Genomic DNA, 17,341 nt, shown 5'->3' with positions numbered 1-17,341 from the left:
GGTCCCCCTCTCTCTCTCTCTCTCGGTCCCCCCTCTCTCTCTCTCTCTCTCTCTCTCGGTCCCTCTCTCTCTCTTTCTCTCTCGGTCCCTCTCTCTCTCTCTCTCTCGGTCCCCTCTCTCTCTCTCTCTCTCGGTCCCTCTCTCTCTCTCTCTCTCTCGGTCCCCCTCTCTCTCTCTCTCTCGGTCTCTCTCTCTCTCGGTCCCCCTCTCTCTCTCTCGGCTCTCTCTCGGTCCCTCCTCTCTCTCTCTCTCTCGGTCCCTCTCTCTCGGTCCCGGGTCTCTCTCTCTCTCTCTCTCTCTCTCTCTCTCTCTCTCTCTCTCTCTCTCGGTCTCTCTCTCTCTCTCGGCCCCTCTCTCTCTCTCTCTCGGTCCCCCCTCTCTCTCTCTCTCGGTCCCCCTCCTCTCTCTCTCTCGGTCCCCCCTCTCTCTCTCTCGGTCCCTCTCTCTCTCTTTCTCTCTCGGTCCCTCTCTCTCTCTCTCTCTCGGTCCCTCTCTCTCTCTCTCTCTCTCGGTCCCCCCTCTCTCTCTCTCTCTCGGTCCCTCTCTCTCTCTCTCTCGGTCCCTCCTCTCTCGGTCCCGGTCTCTCTCTCTCTCTCTCGGTCTCTCTCTCTCTCGGCCCCTCTTTCTCTCTCTCGGTCCCCCTCTCTCTCTCTCTCTCGGTCCCCCCTCTCTCTCTCTCTCTCGGTCCCCTCTCTCTCTCTCTCTCGGTCTCTCTCTCTGTCCCCCTCTCTCTCTCTCGTCTCTCGGTCCCCCCTCTCTCTCTCTCTCTCGGTCCCTCTCTCTCGGTCCCCTCTCTCTCGGTCTCTCTCGGTCTCTCTCTCTCTCGGTCCCTCTCTCTCGGTCCCTCTCTCTCTCTCTCGGTCCCTCTCGGTCTCTCTCTCTCTCGGTCCCTCTCTCTCTCGGTCCCGGTCTCTCTCTCTCTCGGTCCCTCTCTCTCTCTCTCTCTCTCCCTCTCTCGGTCCCATTCTCTCTCTCTCTGTGTGTCTCGTTCCAGTGTGTACTGTTTGAGCCACTCCTGTTGCGTCTGAGTTTTGGAAGGCGGGGCTCCATGTCCGAGTGACAGCGTCTGGGATTATCTCCTCCACCTCTTCCTGTTCAGTGGGGATGACGGGAAACAGCTGCTATCAGTTACAGTTCATATAAGGAAATCAATGACTGTGCAGGGGCATAGCCACCCACCCACTGGGGAGTCAGGCCCAGTCAATCAGAATGAGTTTTCCCCACAAAAGGGTTTATTACAAACATAAATACTCCTCAGTTTCATTAGCTGTCTGGGTGGCTGGTCTCAGACGATCCCGCAGGTGAAGAACCCGGATGTGAATGTCCTGGGCTGGTGTGGTTACATGTGGTCTGTGGTTCTGAGGCCGGTTGGACGTACTGCCAAATTTTCTAAAACGACATTGGAGGCGGCTTATGAGAGGAATGAACTTTCAATTCTCTGGCAACAGCTCAAGTGGACATTCCTCCAGTCAGCATGCCAACTGTACACTCACTCAAATTGAGACTTCTGTAGCATTGTGTTGTGTGACAAAACTTCATTTTAGAGTGGCCTTTTATTGTTCCCAGCGCAAGGTGCACCCGTGTAATGATAAGCTGTTATAATCAGCATCTTGATATGCCACACCTGTCAGGTGGATGATTTAGTTTGACAAAGGAGAAATGTTCACAAACAGAGACGTAAACAAATTTGTGCACAAAATTTTAGAGAATATTCTGGGATCTTGTATTTCAGCTCATGAAACATGGGACCAACAGTTTACAAGTTGCATTTATATTTTTGTTCGGTATAGTTTTCTATTTTCCTCTCCCCTCAAGCGCACAGGGGACCATGTTTGCGTAATTAAAAAACAAACCATTTATTAGCCTTCCCATTTTCTTTTCTGTCTGCACGACATCACCTTGTTCGTCCTGGGATGGTTTAAAGTTGACTACAGATGCACGTCTTCCTGTTTGTCTCCTTTGTGTGGAGGTGTTTTTATTAGGGGAATTCATTTTGACAGCCTGGTTAGTGGAATAAATGTAATACTATGTGGAGGCTCCAGGGCCCGGTTTCCCGATAGCAATATAACTTTGGCATCTACGAGGGCCGACGATTTAACGTGCGTTTCCCAGAACACCACGCAGAGAGAATGATCAATTAGTACGTCGTTGGAGCAGGTCTGCTGATGGGATCGAAAGAAAGCCAGTGCTACTCTCGGATCAGCTTTCAAATTTTACTTTAGCAGTATAATTGTTCCACAATAGTGATGGTGGATCAGCTCCGAGAGATTTTCTCACCTATGGGTGCAAATATTGTGGTGGCTTATTCTAACGCTTACTCTATAATGAAGCATTAAATCAAGATTTGGTATATCATGAAATATATTGAGGAAAAAATTGGACAGTAGGATACAAATTGCAAATTAGAAGTCAATTAATTGAACATAAATATATAGGCCTATAGCCTACACGGTATATCATCTAATGCAGTCATTCTGTTTTTAATTTGATGTGTCCTTTTTACCCTTTGCTTGTTTGTAACAATTGCAAAGACATTGGGAACTTTGTATTTGCAGTCAACTTCACAACGAAGTCATCGGTAGTCACAGAGAGATGGATAAACATCTTGATTCTATGTTTAGCAGAGATCTTCTGTGTATAAAGTGACACGGTAGAGAAGAACGCATCTAACGACTCACTTAGCTGTTCCACGAGTGGTCTGAGGCAGTCGGTAAATTACAAGCTTTTTCAAGTCCTGCTTTGGTGACGATGGTTTTGGGAAACAGTTTGGAGGTTTAACGATGCTCCTATAAAAGTTGTAACTACTTACTGAGCCTTAAGATGCTTTTTGGGAAACCGGGCCCATATCTGTAAGAGCAAATTGACATGTTTTATGTAGAACTGCTCTGCACGTTGAAACTGAAAGAAGAACCGTGCTTTAAACTAGTGTTTTCCCCATCTCCCAGCATTTATGTGCTAATAGGTTGCTGAATCGGGTCACCACAACTCAGATGTGGTCCAAATTGGTTCTTTCTTAGGGACCGGCCTTTTAATAAGGCTCACCAGTCCTCCATTTCCTCTTCCAGCTCTGGTGCTCCTTTCTCCCCTACAGCGATAGAAGCCCAGTACCCTTCCTCTGCCTTCGTGTGGCCCAGCAACCAATCTTGAAATGAGCTATAGTCTGTCAGTTAACAGTGATACTGAATAAATTGCATCTATATTTCAGTGAACAGCTTGGTAGTCTTCAAGGTCCATTAGTCTAAGCACTCTGTATAGGGTGGTTTTCTTCATAATGTTCTGCTTACAGCATAGGCTTAAACTTGTTTATGGCTTTGCACATGCATAACCAGTTTGTCTTGAGAGACCTGTAACTATATTGTTCACTGACTATAACTAGTCTGTTTTTGTGCTACAATGAGTTGACATCATAGGCAGATGTTATGGAGGTCATGTGAGGTATCATGTGTCCACTTTATGCTGATTTGCAATGGATCATTGTCCGTCTACGACATTGTAATCTGTTTCTCTAATTCTCTCTGTGTGTCTGTCTTCTTTCCCCCCTAGTTGGAGACAAGGTTCCTGCAGACATCCGTCTCTCTTCCATCAAATCTACAACCCTGAGAGTAGACCAGTCTATCTTGACCGGTAAGACACATGGCTGTTTGCTGCACTGTTTATCCTATACTCAGGGTTGCCATGTCCACGGTTTTCCTGCCGAATTGGGCTACTTTGAAAATTATGTTGCGGGTGAAAATGTGTTGGTTGCGGGTTTTTGGGTTATTTATAAATCGCACCTCGGCCGCCGTGGCATTTCTCTTAAAAAAAAATATAGATATATATTTCACTGTGACTTGCTGCTGGCAGCGAGGCAGGCTGTTGCTGAGTGAGGGGGGGAGAGCACTGCAGCGTAGTCCACTATTGGCTGAGTCACATGAATGAGAGGAGCCATAGCAGAATGTGCATCACGTCGTGACAACTGTTTTTAGATTATCATTATAGAAACACCTATTTTTCTCCAACCCTTTTTCCATAAAACATATTAATAGGCTAGAGCTGATGCACATCAATACATAATGGAGACAAAGCACTGGATAATGACTTTGGGCGCACTAGAGCGTATTACATAAATTATCTCGGATGTGGTTTAAACTCCATTATAATGTGGACTTTGCTTATAGAAAACGGTATCAAGCAAAGTGTTTTTACGCATGCTCAGTTCTCAGTTATGGAACTCCCTTGCGTGGTTCTTTTTAATGAAACTGACATTAAATGTGGAAATGATACATTTACCTCTGGCCATCAATTAACCTCTTAATTTATATGGCTACCATTTGATACAGAAAATATGTTGAAATTACAATCACTGGAGTCATTGCAACTTAATTTGTGCCACTTGTGTAGCCTACCTGGAGCTGGCAAACTGAGTCATTAAATAGCCATTCACTTCAGTTTGTTGTAGCCTTTTTGTTACTGTGCGATTATTAAGGGCCGAGTTTAGTTAATTCAATTGGAAGTTATCAAAGCTCTATTGCAATTGCAGATCAGTTGTTAGAATGCATAAGATTGATGGTAACCGTGGTCAGATTAGGCCGAACAAATAAACACTGGCTGTTGTTGACAAGCATATTCAGATCATATACATGTGAAATTATGACCCCCATCCTCAGTAGCCTATTCCAGCAGGAAACACTTATCTTGAAATCGACTCGCTTATTCATGTTTAATAAATTAGTCTGTTAATTTGAACTAAGCAAGCTGCTAAGTCATTCAGTTTACTTCATGCCTAGGCTACTGTAGACTATCTGAAATGATATGTAGGCCTATCAGGGGCTATAGGCTACCTGCATTTATTCAACCAAACCATGGCAAAGTTGAATTAATCATAAACCCAGATTTAAGTCTGTAGCCTATGCCTTTTATTTATTTATATTTATTTCACCTTTATTTAACCAGGTAGGCCAGTTGAGAACATGTTCTCATTTACAACTGCGACCTGTCCAAGATAAAGCAAAGCAGTGCGACAAAAACAACAATACATGGGACAGTACAGTCAATAACAATAGAATCAAATCAAATTTATTTATATAGCCCTTCTTACTTCCCTGAAAAGTTGCATATTGCGGGGACTATTCGATGCTAGTGCAGTACGCCACAGGATGTTTTTGTGCTGGTCGAGGACAGTCATGTCTGGAGTAAACCAAGGTTTATATCTGTTCTTAGTTCTACATTTTTTGAAAGGGACATGCTTATTTAAGATGGTGAGGAAATTACTTTTAAAGAACAACCAGGCATCCTCTACTGACGGTCAATATCCTTCCAGGATACCCGGGCCAGGTCGATTAGAAAGGCCTGTCCGCAGAAGTGTTTTCTGGAGAGTTTGACAGGTTGTTTGACCGCGGACCCATAACGGATGCAGGCAATGAGGCAGTGATCGCTGAGATCCTGATTGAAAACAGTAGAGGTGTATTTGGAGGGCAAGTTGGTCAGGATAATATCTATGAGGGTGTCCATGTTTACGGATTTAGAGTTGTACCTGGTGGGTTCCTTGATAATTTGTGAGATTGAGGGCATCTAGCTTAGATTGTAGGACGTCCGGGGTGTTAAGCATATCCCAGTTTAGGTCACCTCCAGAACGAAATCTGAAGATAGATGGGGGGCAATCAATTCACATATGGTATCCAGGGCACAGCTGGGAGCAAGTCAATCTCAAAAATAGGCCATTTATAACGGTTTGTAGTCTTAACATCTGGCACATAATGACGGCACAATAGCCAGAAAATAGCCTAACATTCGGGTTTTTTTCTCGTTTTCGTCCAAGTCTTTCTTACTCAGAGATTGAGACCCTCTGTCCAACTTTCATCACTTAAACTCTCCTGTCTTATTTATCTATAGTTATGCACATCCACGCAAGTGATTTATTTACCATTTTAAACTTGGTTTGAGCCCTGAATGCTGATTGGCTGAAAGCTGTGGTATATCAGACCATATACCACGGGTAGGACAACATTTTTATTTTTACTGCTCTAATTACGTTGGTAACCAGTTTATAATAGCAATAAGGCACCCCATGGATGTGTGGTTGATGGCCAATATACCACCGCTAACTGCTGTATCCAGGCACACCTTAATCTCTGCGGTCTTTAAAGATCTCATTGCACTTGTCGTAAGAGTAGGGGTGTTAACCACGGTGTCCTGGCTAAATTCCCAATCTGGCCATCAAACCATCACGGTAACCTAATAATCCCCAGTTTACAATTGGCTCATTCATCCCCCTCTCCCCTGTAACTATTCCCCAGGTCGTTGCTGCAAATGAGAATGTGTTCAAAGTCAATTTACCTGGTAAAATAACGGATAAATAAAAAATATAAAAAAATCTTGGAACTACCCATCCTGGATCCGGGAGAATTGTCATCAACTACACTAATTAGCATAGCGCAACGGTCAAAAAATATTACTAGAAAATATTCATTTTCATGAAATCACAAGTGAAATATAGTGAAACACAACTTAGCCTTTTTTAATCACCCTGTCATCTCAGATTTTGAAATTATGCTTTACAGCCAAAGCAAGACAAGCATTTGCGTAAGTTTATCGATAGCCTAGCATAGCATTATGTCCAGCTAGCAGCAGAAAGCTTGGTCACAAATCAGAAAAGCAATCAAATTAACCGTTTACCTTTGAGCTTTGGATGTTTTCACTCACGAGACTCCCAGTTAGACAGCAAATGTTCCTTTTGTTCCATAAAGATTATTTTTATTACCCAAAATACCTCAGTTTTTTTGGTCACGTTATGTTGAGAAATCCACCGGAAATAGAGGTCACGACAACGCAGAACAAAATTCCAAATGATATCCATGATATCGACAGAAACATGGCAAACGTTTTTTATAATCAATCCTCAAGGTGCTTTTCAAATATCTATTAGATAATATATCAACCGGGACAATTGGCTTTTCAGTAGGAGCGAGAGGAAAAATTACTACCTCAGTCTTTTACGCAAGAATCACTCTGAGAGCCCTCAGCTGGCCACTTACGCAATGTAGTCGTTACGCTCATTCTTCAACATAAAGGCGTGAAACTACGTCAAAATGCTGTAGACACCTTTGGGAATACGTAGAAAAAGGAATCTGGTTGATATCCCGTTCAATGGCCAATAGGGGTGCATAGGAATACAACAGTTTCAAACACTTCCTGATTGGATTTTTCTTAGGCCTGCAATATCAGTTATGTTATACTCACAGACAATATTTTTACAGTTTTGGAAACTTTAGAGTGTTTTCTATCCTAAGCTGTCCTAATTATATGCATATTCTAGCATCTGGTCCTGAGAAATAGGCGGTTTACTTTGGGAACGTTATTTTTCCAAAAATAAAAATTTCAAGAGGTTATTAATAAGAACAGCCGTTAGCTGTGGTATATTGGCCATATACAATACTGCCCTCATGCCTTGTTGCTTGATCATAGCAGTCAAACTAGTTAAACCGACATCCATTGATGGAAATGATCAGATGAGTTTAAGGGCAAATTATTTTCTCTTGCGACATTCAAATTCCTTTATTATGTCATAGCTCGCAAGAGTTATTATTTTGTTTAAAACCTAATTCAGCTTCTAATGTTATTACATGTTCCGTCTATTCCTTAATTGGCTCGATAAAGGGTTTATATATATAAATCTGGCAACTACTCTAATACTGTGAAAACATTTTGAGGGTAGTTTTCAGGCTTTTTGGGCAGGTTTTAAGTGGTCATTTGATCTGGAAACATTATCTCGATCTGGCAACCCTGCCAATACTGAACCAACTTAGGATAATGTAATTCTCTATTAAAAATAGATTTTGACAGATGCTCATTCCAGGTGTTATACAGCTGGCTTTACTGATAGCAGTAGCTACTCTGAGCGTGCAAGCATACTGTATGACTTGCTCTTGATTGTCCTCTGCCACAGGTTTATTTGCATTCATTCCACATAGGCAAACTCTAAAGGTTTATTCCTTTAGAGTTTGTTATTCAAAACTTTGTTTGATAGATGACTCGCGTCTCTAAAGTAAATGTCTCTTTGCTGGTCTGACAGTTTGCAAAGCTGCTCTACACTCGGTACACTGGCAGCCCAACTGCTCAGCACAGCACAACAAATGTTTTACTTTAGCTTATCCAAATGAAAGACATGCATTGTTCATTTAATATCATGACAAGGGGCTTGACATTCACTTTTTTTCCCACTTGTCCATTGAACAAGTAGGACAGATAAGTCACTTGGTCTGCAACACAAATTTCACATCGTTGTATGATGCAAGGATGCCACTTTACAAAATATAATTATCTTTTTATTTTTTTACCAGGCAAACATGTACGCTATACTCCCCTTTTTAAGGCTCTCTTGGAGGATGGTTGGTCACCCTTGGTAGCCTATAAAATATTGCAAAATGATAATTACAACCAAATACCTTGGTAGCCTATAAAATATTGCAAAATGACAATTACAACCAAATATATTTTATGCCGTTATAAAAAATAATTCCTTCCAGGGCTCGCGTCCCTGGGACGATAAAAAAAATCTATACGGTTCAAACGGACAGTTGTGGGATGACAGATCCCAAATTCATACAACCGCGGTACATTAAAACATTTAAGAAGGCAATGTGGCTGACTCAACGGATCAGACCGATTTAGCTTAAAAATGGGATAGTTGTATTTCTTCACATTTTAAACTCAACAATGCGCACATGGCTGAAAGCTATGCGCGAATGTTCCAAAATGCAATTAGCGGAAAACCCTGTTCTCTAACGTACCTCGATGAAAATATATTTTAGAAATTAAGACGGGAGTTCTAAAGAATCATCAACTAGCATGGATGCTAATATGAATAGGATTATTCCTTTGGCTGCTGGAAAATGAAAGAAAGTTGATTTGAAAACCAATAGAACATGAGAAAAATGCTGGTTTCAATGTCATTAAGGGTTTTAAAATAATCCTCTCAACATTTCAATGGTCGTATTTTGGCTAGGCTATTTTGAAAAAAACATCCAGGTTTTAAACAACTATGTTTGTTAATTAGTTTTAAAATGCTGACCACCTCTGATGAGATTCAAGGTGGGTGATATCCGGTGCGCAACAGGCGCTGTACTTCGAGAATGTCTACAGAATCAAGTCTTTAGATGTTCATGTTAATTACCCTTCATTATTTGTCCCATGTGGCTCAGTTGGTAGAGCATGGAGCCTGCAACTCCAGGGTTGTGGGTTCGTTTCCCACTGGGGACCAGTACGAGAATGTATGCACTCACTTATGTCGCTCTGGATAACAGAGTCTGCGAAATAAAAAATTATATTTGTCAAACATGACTGGTATTTAACGTATATTTATAAAAGTTTCATTAAAGTTTGGCTACATTTTATGCCGCCTTCCTCATGTCCACATCTGTTTGGACATGAGGCTGTAGGCTTTTTTAATTTATGTACATGAAAAATAGATTTGATTTTTCCAATGTTGGCCTCTGATCAGAGTAATCGTTTGATATTGTGATCATTTTTTACTTGTCCTGGACAAGACAACAGGGCTCTACAGTGCGACCATTTTAGTTGCCTAAATAATTTGTGCTTTCTGGAATTTTTATTTCGGAGCACCAGTGTGCCTAGAAAAATGCAAGGATTCTAGCTTTATAACCTCAAATATATTTTGTGCTCCTTAATTTCTTTGTGTGCGCCTACATTTTTCAACTTAGGCACAGACCTGCTCCTTGTAAAAAAAGGTTTTAAAGTCAGTGTAGAGCCCTAATCAGCGTTAATGTCGAGCCTGAATGAATGAATGAACGAACTGAGTTCACCTCTGAACTGGGTTAATAGCAAGGGTTGATTTCCTCTTGATCCATATGATTAGAGGCTTTGCCCTGCATCATGTGCACAAGCATTCAGAGCGAGGAATGTTACACATTGATTGTGGCGTGGGAGTCTATGATTGAAGTTGATGTAGTTTTTCCCTGAGGCGATGGACACCGACAAAGGGATATCAGTGTGATATGTGATCTGCACTGCTCTCCGCTTTGATTCCAGGCGAGTCCGTCTCTGTCATCAAGCACACCGACCCAGTGCCTGACCCCCGAGCTGTCAACCAGGACAAGAAGAACATGCTCTTCTCTGTAAGCAATACTCTTCACGCCTTACTGCTCCTTCTAGTGGCTGTATGATGATTGAACTTTCCACTATCAGCTAGTAGTTTGAGCTTCTCCTTCAGTTATTTGTTTCAAGTTGAAGGCCTGATGCATGGATCTTTAACATTTGGGCACAAATTATACCAGTATCACTCGATATCAAACGTACTTACAAGTGCAGATCCTGCTATGTTATTTTGGTTTGTGAATTTAGAGTTTGAGTTTCCATTTAGTCTGCTCTCCTCAAGCATGTGCAGGACTGTGTGGCCATAATGTTCCACCCGTGTGTTTGCAGGGCACCAACATCTCATCTGGCAAGGCTATTGGTGTGGTGGTGGCTACGGGCGTGAACACTGAGATTGGTAAGATCCGTGACGAGATGGCAGCCACTGAGCAGGAGAAGACCCCCCTGCAGCAGAAGCTGGATGAGTTCGGGGAGCAGCTGTCCAAGGTAATCTCCCTGATCTGCATCGCTGTGTGGATGATCAACATCGGCCACTTCAACGACCCCGTCCACGGAGGCTCCTGGATCCGCGGCGCCGTCTACTACTTTAAGATTGCCGTGGCCCTGGCTGTGGCCGCCATCCCCGAGGGTCTGCCCGCTGTCATCACCACCTGCCTGGCCCTGGGCACCCGCCGCATGGCCAAGAAGAACGCCATCGTCCGCAGCCTTCCCTCTGTGGAGACCCTGGGCTGCACCTCTGTCATCTGCTCCGACAAGACTGGCACCCTCACGACCAATCAGATGTCTGTCTGCAGGGTGAGTCTGGTTGTTTTCTTTATCTTGCTTTACACACTGACTGAACAGAGAGGTCTGCCTCTGAAATGGCTCTGTCGCATTACCTTGCTGTGATTGGGTTTGAGATGGTGTAAGCAGAAGTCTCTTTGTCGTGGGGAATCAAGATTGAGCTGTGTAACAGAGGTGGTGATGCAGCGACGTGCTGCGGCTGTGATCTACATTCAGCCGTGGGGTGACTGATCAGCCGCGGTGCTGTTGCATAACTGACCTTGCGTCACAGCTCTGCAAAGCATCCAGCCCCTCCCTCCCTCCCTCCCTCTTTCTGAGTGGCTCTCCAACACACTTACATTCTCTGTCCCAGAGCAGTGAGACATTTAATTATTCATTGAGCATGTTTATTCTCTTTTTGTTGAATATGCTCAGAACTTTGTACGGAACCGCTGACTGCACTCCTTTTAAAACATGATTTTCTTTTCTGGATGAGTGACTCTTTATCGGCCAGCGGCTATTTATTTCCCAGAATACATCTATTTTGATCTAGCATTCCAATGGGTCTCTATGGTCTTATTTGAATGTTTTTCCCTCTCGAGTCATTTCCCTTCTCCTCTGACGCAGACTGAGATTATTAGAATGGATGATGCAATTTTTGCCTTAATGCACTAGTAACTACTAGTCATCATGTCCTACTGTGCTTATCTCATTGTTTACATAACGTAAGTGAGGAGGACATCTGTTTAAGCAGCGCATCATGTTAATATGCCAGTAGTTTGGCAGTAATATGCCAAACTTCCTCCACATTGCTTTCCCCTATCCAGTAGGTTAAAGGGATACTGCGAGATTCTGGCTTTTTAATTTACTTACCTATAGTCAGATGAACTTATGGACATCATTTTGATGTCTCTGTGTGCAGGATGAAGGAAGTTAGCATTGACTCGAGAAACTACTGCTAACTACCTTTAGCGCAATGACTGGAAGTCTACAGGTACAGTAGCATTGCTACTAGGATATCAAGAGCTTAAATACCAGAATCTCACAGTATCCCTTTAAGATCCTTGAGGTAGAGACCAGGAGCCGAAAGTGAGCCAAGCCTTCTTCAGGTAACTGCCCAGCAACCATCTCCCATTTCATCTCCGTCAGTGATGCGTGGAAAGAAAGTCTTCCACAAAATTGTTTGTGTTGACTTCACAGTAACAGAACCATAATGTATCCAGCGAAAGAGAATGTCATTTGTTTTTCTAATCATCTGACGCCAGCAAGGCTCTTTGAAGTGTGGCCTCCGTCTGGAAAGGACATGACTGATTACCATCACTCTTCCTTCCTTTTATCTCTGACTGAGACTGTTGTGGTGGTGTCCCAGCTGACTGGCTGTGACAGTGTTTGTGTGCATGTGCCTACTCTTAGGTTTGGACCAGTCCAGTTCTTCCTAAGGGAAAAGGCCCTCTGGGCTCCAGCGCTCTCTTCTCTTTATTCAGGGTCCCTGACAGACGGCCTCCACTATTTTACTTATGTAGTATTGACTAAACCAAACAACCAGTGCTCACTGCTACACTCCTACCATAACCCCCACACACAGCCAGAGAGGGCATCTAAATCCCTGCAGCCCAGAGAGTGTACATACACACACACACACACACACACACGTTATGTTCTTCTATCCTCGTGGGGACCTACATTTTTTATTCCAAATCCTATTTTCCCTAACCCAAATTCTAAACCTAATTGTAACCCTAAACCTAACCCCTAAACTTAAAATAGCCTTTGTCCTCATGGGGATGTGGGAAATATCCTCACAAGGGAGAATTTTCCTTGTTTTACTTTCGGGGATTTTAGGTCCCCCACTAGGATAGAAGAGCCAACCACACACAGTATAGGGTGGTCTAGAGCCCTCACAGACTCTGTGGCGCTGACTTGCTGCAGTCCACTCTGCTATTATGTTGTCGGTCTGCTGCCATCTACAGTGTCAGTTAAGAAACAGCCTCTAATGTAATGTTGTAACCATACATTGGTGTGAGATGATTAGGCCTAACCTTGTCTTGTCTGTGCTGTGTCGGGGTCTCCAGATGTTCATCCTTGACAAGGCCGAGGGGAACAGCTGCTCTCTGAACGAGTTCACCATCACTGGCTCTACTTACGCCCCCGAGGGAGAAGTGTGAGGACCAAATACACTCTGAATGCTAATCCATTCATGCTACAATTATTGATTTACCTCTAGTTACGTGTATTGTTAAACTCCCTCCAACGTTTCCTCTTGTGTCCGGCCCTGTCCTTTCTGTCTCCCTCCAGGTACCAGGATGGCAGACTAGTGAAGTCCTCTGCGTACGATGGTCTAGTGGAGATTGCCACCATCTGTGCTCTGTGCAATGACTCCTCTCTGGACTATAATGAGGTCCGTGCGCTCGCCTGCCTGCCTTTCTCCTTCATATGGCTCATCATGGGACGTGGAGTAGAAGTGACTAATGTTTATGTTTGTGTCATCAGGCCAAAGGTGTGTATGAGAAGGTTGGCGAGGCCACAGAGACGGCCCTCACCTGCCTGGTGGAAAAGATGAATGCGTTTGACACCGACATCCAAGGCCTGTCCAAGATCGACAGGGCAAATGCCTGCAACTCTGTAAGCCCACGAACCACAACCGTTGAAGGTGAAACATCACCGCTGGTTTGTGAGCAGGTTTTCTGAGTCGTGTGTCTGCGTGTCTTCTTTTAGGTGATCACGCAGCTGATGAAGAAGGAGTTCACCCTGGAGTTCTCCAGAGACAGGAAGTCCATGTCTGTGTACTGCACCGCCAACAAGGCCCGCTCCTCCCTCGGAAAGATGTTTGTCAAGGTATCACCAGCTTTTAGCAACTCCTATGCTTGACTCACTTTGAACCAAGTGTTTTTGAGTCGCCTGTGTCTGAATCGGTGTTTCAACCTCAAACTCGTTCTTACCCCACAGGGTGCCCCAGAGGGCGTTATTGACAGATGTACCCATGTTAGGGTGGGCACCAACAAGGTTGCCATGACCCCAGGCATCAAGGAGAGGATAATGTCTACAATCCGAGAGTACGGAACGGGGCGTGACACCCTGCGCTGCTTGGCTCTGGCCACCCGGGACGCCCCACCCAGGAAGGAGGATATGGTGCTGGTCGATTGTGCCCGTTTCGCTGGTTACGAGGTGAGGGTTACTCATCACCACTGTTGCATAAAGTAGATTATATCTGACTTTCACTGCGGGATGCTATTACTATCATATCTAGTATAACAGTTGGACGTTTAGTAGGAACCCTGATGACGGTCCTGATCGTGTTTATGTGTGTGTTTCTCTGCTCAGTCTGGCTTGACCTTTGTGGGCTGCGTTGGCATGCTGGACCCTCCCAGGACAGAGGTGGCTGCCTCCATCAAGTTGTGCCGCCTGGCCGGCATCCGTGTCATCATGATCACCGGCGACAACAAGGGCACTGCCGTGGCCATCTGCCGCCGTATCGGCATCCTGAGCGAGGAGGACGACGTGGACAAAATGGCGTTCACAGGCCGCGAGTTTGACGACCTGTCTCCCCAGGCACAGCGCGATGCCGTGACCAACGCCCGCTGCTTCGCCCGTGTCGAGCCCTCCCACAAGTCCAAGATCGTTGAGTTCTTGCAGGGCATGGATGAGATCACGGCCATGGTACAATGAACCCCCCCGCTCACATCCCCCATCCTTAGCCTTACTGTACCTGTAAAACTTGTATATCTATTGTATTGCTGTTGTCATGTAGCCTCCTATCCATCCTTAAGTATCTCTGTTTTCTCCCACACAGACTGGTGATGGAGTGAACGATGCCCCTGCCTTGAAGAAGGCAGAGATTGGCATCGCCATGGGGTCTGGCACTGCCGTGGCCAAGTCAGCCTCTGAGATGGTCCTGGCCGATGACAACTTCTCTTCCATCGTGGCGGCTGTGGAGGAGGGCAGAGCCATCTACAACAACATGAAGCAGTTCATCCGCTACCTCATCTCCTCCAACGTGGGAGAGGTCGTCTGGTGAGTCAGCTGTTTGACGTACCTCCTCCTGGCACTGAGGTCTTTGTAGTGGTGCTAGTGGTGTTAACAATGTTTCTCTGTGCGGGCAGTATCTTCCTGACGGCTGCTCTGGGCTTCCCTGAGGCTCTGATCCCAGTTCAGCTGCTGTGGGTCAACCTGGTGACAGACGGTCTCCCTGCCACTGCACTGGGCTTCAACCCCCCCGACCTGGACATCATGAACAAGCCCCCCCGCAGCGCCAAGGAGCCCCTCATCTCCGGATGGCTCTTCTTCAGATACCTGGCCATCGGATGTGAGTTGTTAGGACTGTGCTTTATTTCCATTTTTTTGTCTCAAATAGCTCCATCTTAAGGTCAAGCTTACTACTACTGGCATACCCTGCCATATAGTGTTATTGTGCACTCCTCTGCCCTGACCCCCTAGTCAGAGAACCAGTATGTCCCACAACTCTTTCTACGTCTCTGTCCTCAGGCTATGTGGGAGCTGCCACAGTGGGAGCTGCTACCTGGTGGTTCGTGGCCGCTGAGGACGGCCCTATGATCTCCCTGTACCAGCTGGTAAGACTAGCTCCTAGAGGTCAGCGTTACTGTCTGTGTGGTGTTGTACCTCCCTGCCTAAGTCCCTCGTGTCTGTCTGACTCCTCCCCACACAGAGTCACTTCCTGCAGTGTTCCCCTGACAACCCTGACTTCGCCGACCTGGAGTGTCATGTGTTTGAGTCCCCCTACCCCATGACCATGGCCCTGTCTGTGCTTGTCACCATTGAGATGTGCAATGCCCTTAACAGGTGGGTCCCCTGTAGTCAGCGGAGTGTTCTTGCATCCTCAAAGAATAATTAGCATTCAGTAGAGGACAGCTACAACTTTCTAATTACAAGAATGGAATATAGAGTACTGTATGTGGACCCTAAAAAATATCTTAATGTGACCTTCAACCTCTCTATCCCCAGCCTGTCAGAGAACCAGTCACTGCTGCGGATGCCCCCCTGGGAGAACATCTGGCTGCTGGGGGCCATCTGCCTCTCCATGTCCCTCCACTTCCTCATCCTCTACGTAGAGCCACTGCCCGTAAGTCAGCTTTACTCCTATCAACCTCTCAACCCAGGTCATTCTCTAGCTGCACCATTCTCACTCTTTTCATCCCTCTTCCTCCACCTCTCCAGGTCATTTTTCAGATCACCCCTCTGGACCTGACCCAGTGGCTGGTGGTGTTGAAGATCTCCCTGCCCGTCATCCTGCTTGATGAGCTGCTTAAGTTCGTGGCCAGGAACTACCTGGAACCCGGTAACCAGCCAGAGTATAAGTCATCCGGCAAAGGCTGGTCCCCTTCTGCATGCACGGAGGGCATCTCCTGGCCCTTTGTGGGCATCACCCTCCCGCTGGTGCTGTGGCTCTACAGCATCGACACTAACGTGTCTGCCCTGTTCTGGTCCTGACTCCAGCACACAACCCTCTCAAAGCACCAGTGTGAGTGGAGATTAACACACGTCTAACCCCCCCCCCCCCCCCAACTACATCAACTGCAGTGGGCGCTCAAGTCAACATTTGTACCTGTGTGGACGACAGATGCTATCTGTGAGCCCTCTCCGAGGTTTGTCTCCAGGACATTTTGGTCCATTCAGTTTTTTTTTACCGTTCACTATTTCCTGAGGTTAATCACTTGTCCATGTGTCTTCGTTTTAATATCAAGCTGTTGGTTGTGTTTGTTTGTTTTGCCCCCCTTTTTTGAACAGGCGTAAAAATCATCTATTTATGAGACGTCTACAGAGAATTAACACTATTTTATCAAGATGAAGATTTTTGTAGCTTTGGGAACGGGTGGGGGGGGGGGCAGTCGGGACCCATAAGCGACGTGCACAGGACTTAGACGTTTGACTCTTGTTTTCAGTGTGAACTTTGACCTCTAAAGACCTTGTGGATAAGAATGGTGTGTCGTAACTGTAAGGACCATCATTTGCACTGACTCAGAAGTCTGCACAAAAACATGCATGTATTCTGCCCTGGCATGAGGAACTGAGATTTCCTTACCGTTTGATCTCCATGTTTCTTTTCTGCTCTCGGCACAGCTACCTCAACGCTAATAATATGACTATTGATAACTACCCGTGTTTCTCACTAAGCTTGTCATACACATTGTCATATTGAGTGTTGAGGTATGCACCATTTTGCTTTTGCAGAAAGAAATAGAAAGCCCTCATTTGCCTTTCATGTTATTTTAAGAGCTTTTTAAAAAGTTTCATCTGTGTTTTTTTATGTTCCTTGAGTGGGGTTAGGACGAAATGTTACCTTAGTTCGATTCAAAGCAATTATTTTATATAGACAAGCCTGTCGTTAAACACGTTTACTTGAACACAACATAATCTATTGTTATTCCCATAAAGGTTCACATTTTTTTTAGGTTTAGCTTTAATTTACGGGCACTGTAGTTTCTTTATTACAATAATTATGATATAGATTATGTATATTGTGCACATACTGTAC

At 45.0% G+C, this 17,341-nt stretch overlaps 1 protein-coding gene across 1 annotated transcript in view; it reads left to right on the top strand.

The window, feature by feature from the left end:
* Positions 1-16,363, top strand: part of LOC135514219 (sarcoplasmic/endoplasmic reticulum calcium ATPase 2-like) — a 51,818-nt gene extending 35,455 nt beyond the window's left edge. Inside the window, exons 6-20 of the mRNA XM_064937535.1 lie at positions 3,544-3,624; positions 10,027-10,112; positions 10,420-10,884; positions 12,924-13,012; positions 13,147-13,249; positions 13,342-13,473; positions 13,567-13,686; positions 13,798-14,016; positions 14,173-14,508; positions 14,642-14,862; positions 14,952-15,154; positions 15,334-15,419; positions 15,515-15,648; positions 15,811-15,928; positions 16,024-16,363. Coding sequence (XP_064793607.1) covers positions 3,544-3,624; positions 10,027-10,112; positions 10,420-10,884; positions 12,924-13,012; positions 13,147-13,249; positions 13,342-13,473; positions 13,567-13,686; positions 13,798-14,016; positions 14,173-14,508; positions 14,642-14,862; positions 14,952-15,154; positions 15,334-15,419; positions 15,515-15,648; positions 15,811-15,928; positions 16,024-16,296 — 2,666 coding nt within the window. The 3' untranslated portion in view covers positions 16,297-16,363. The remainder of the gene's footprint in view (positions 1-3,543; positions 3,625-10,026; positions 10,113-10,419; positions 10,885-12,923; positions 13,013-13,146; positions 13,250-13,341; positions 13,474-13,566; positions 13,687-13,797; positions 14,017-14,172; positions 14,509-14,641; positions 14,863-14,951; positions 15,155-15,333; positions 15,420-15,514; positions 15,649-15,810; positions 15,929-16,023) is intronic.
* Positions 16,364-17,341: the final 978 nt, after the last annotated feature.

The sequence above is a fragment of the Oncorhynchus masou genome, chromosome 25, assembly GCF_036934945.1.
Source record: "Oncorhynchus masou masou isolate Uvic2021 chromosome 25, UVic_Omas_1.1, whole genome shotgun sequence".
NCBI lineage: Eukaryota > Metazoa > Chordata > Actinopteri > Salmoniformes > Salmonidae > Oncorhynchus > Oncorhynchus masou.
This window is presented reverse-complemented; position numbering and strand designations above follow the sequence as displayed.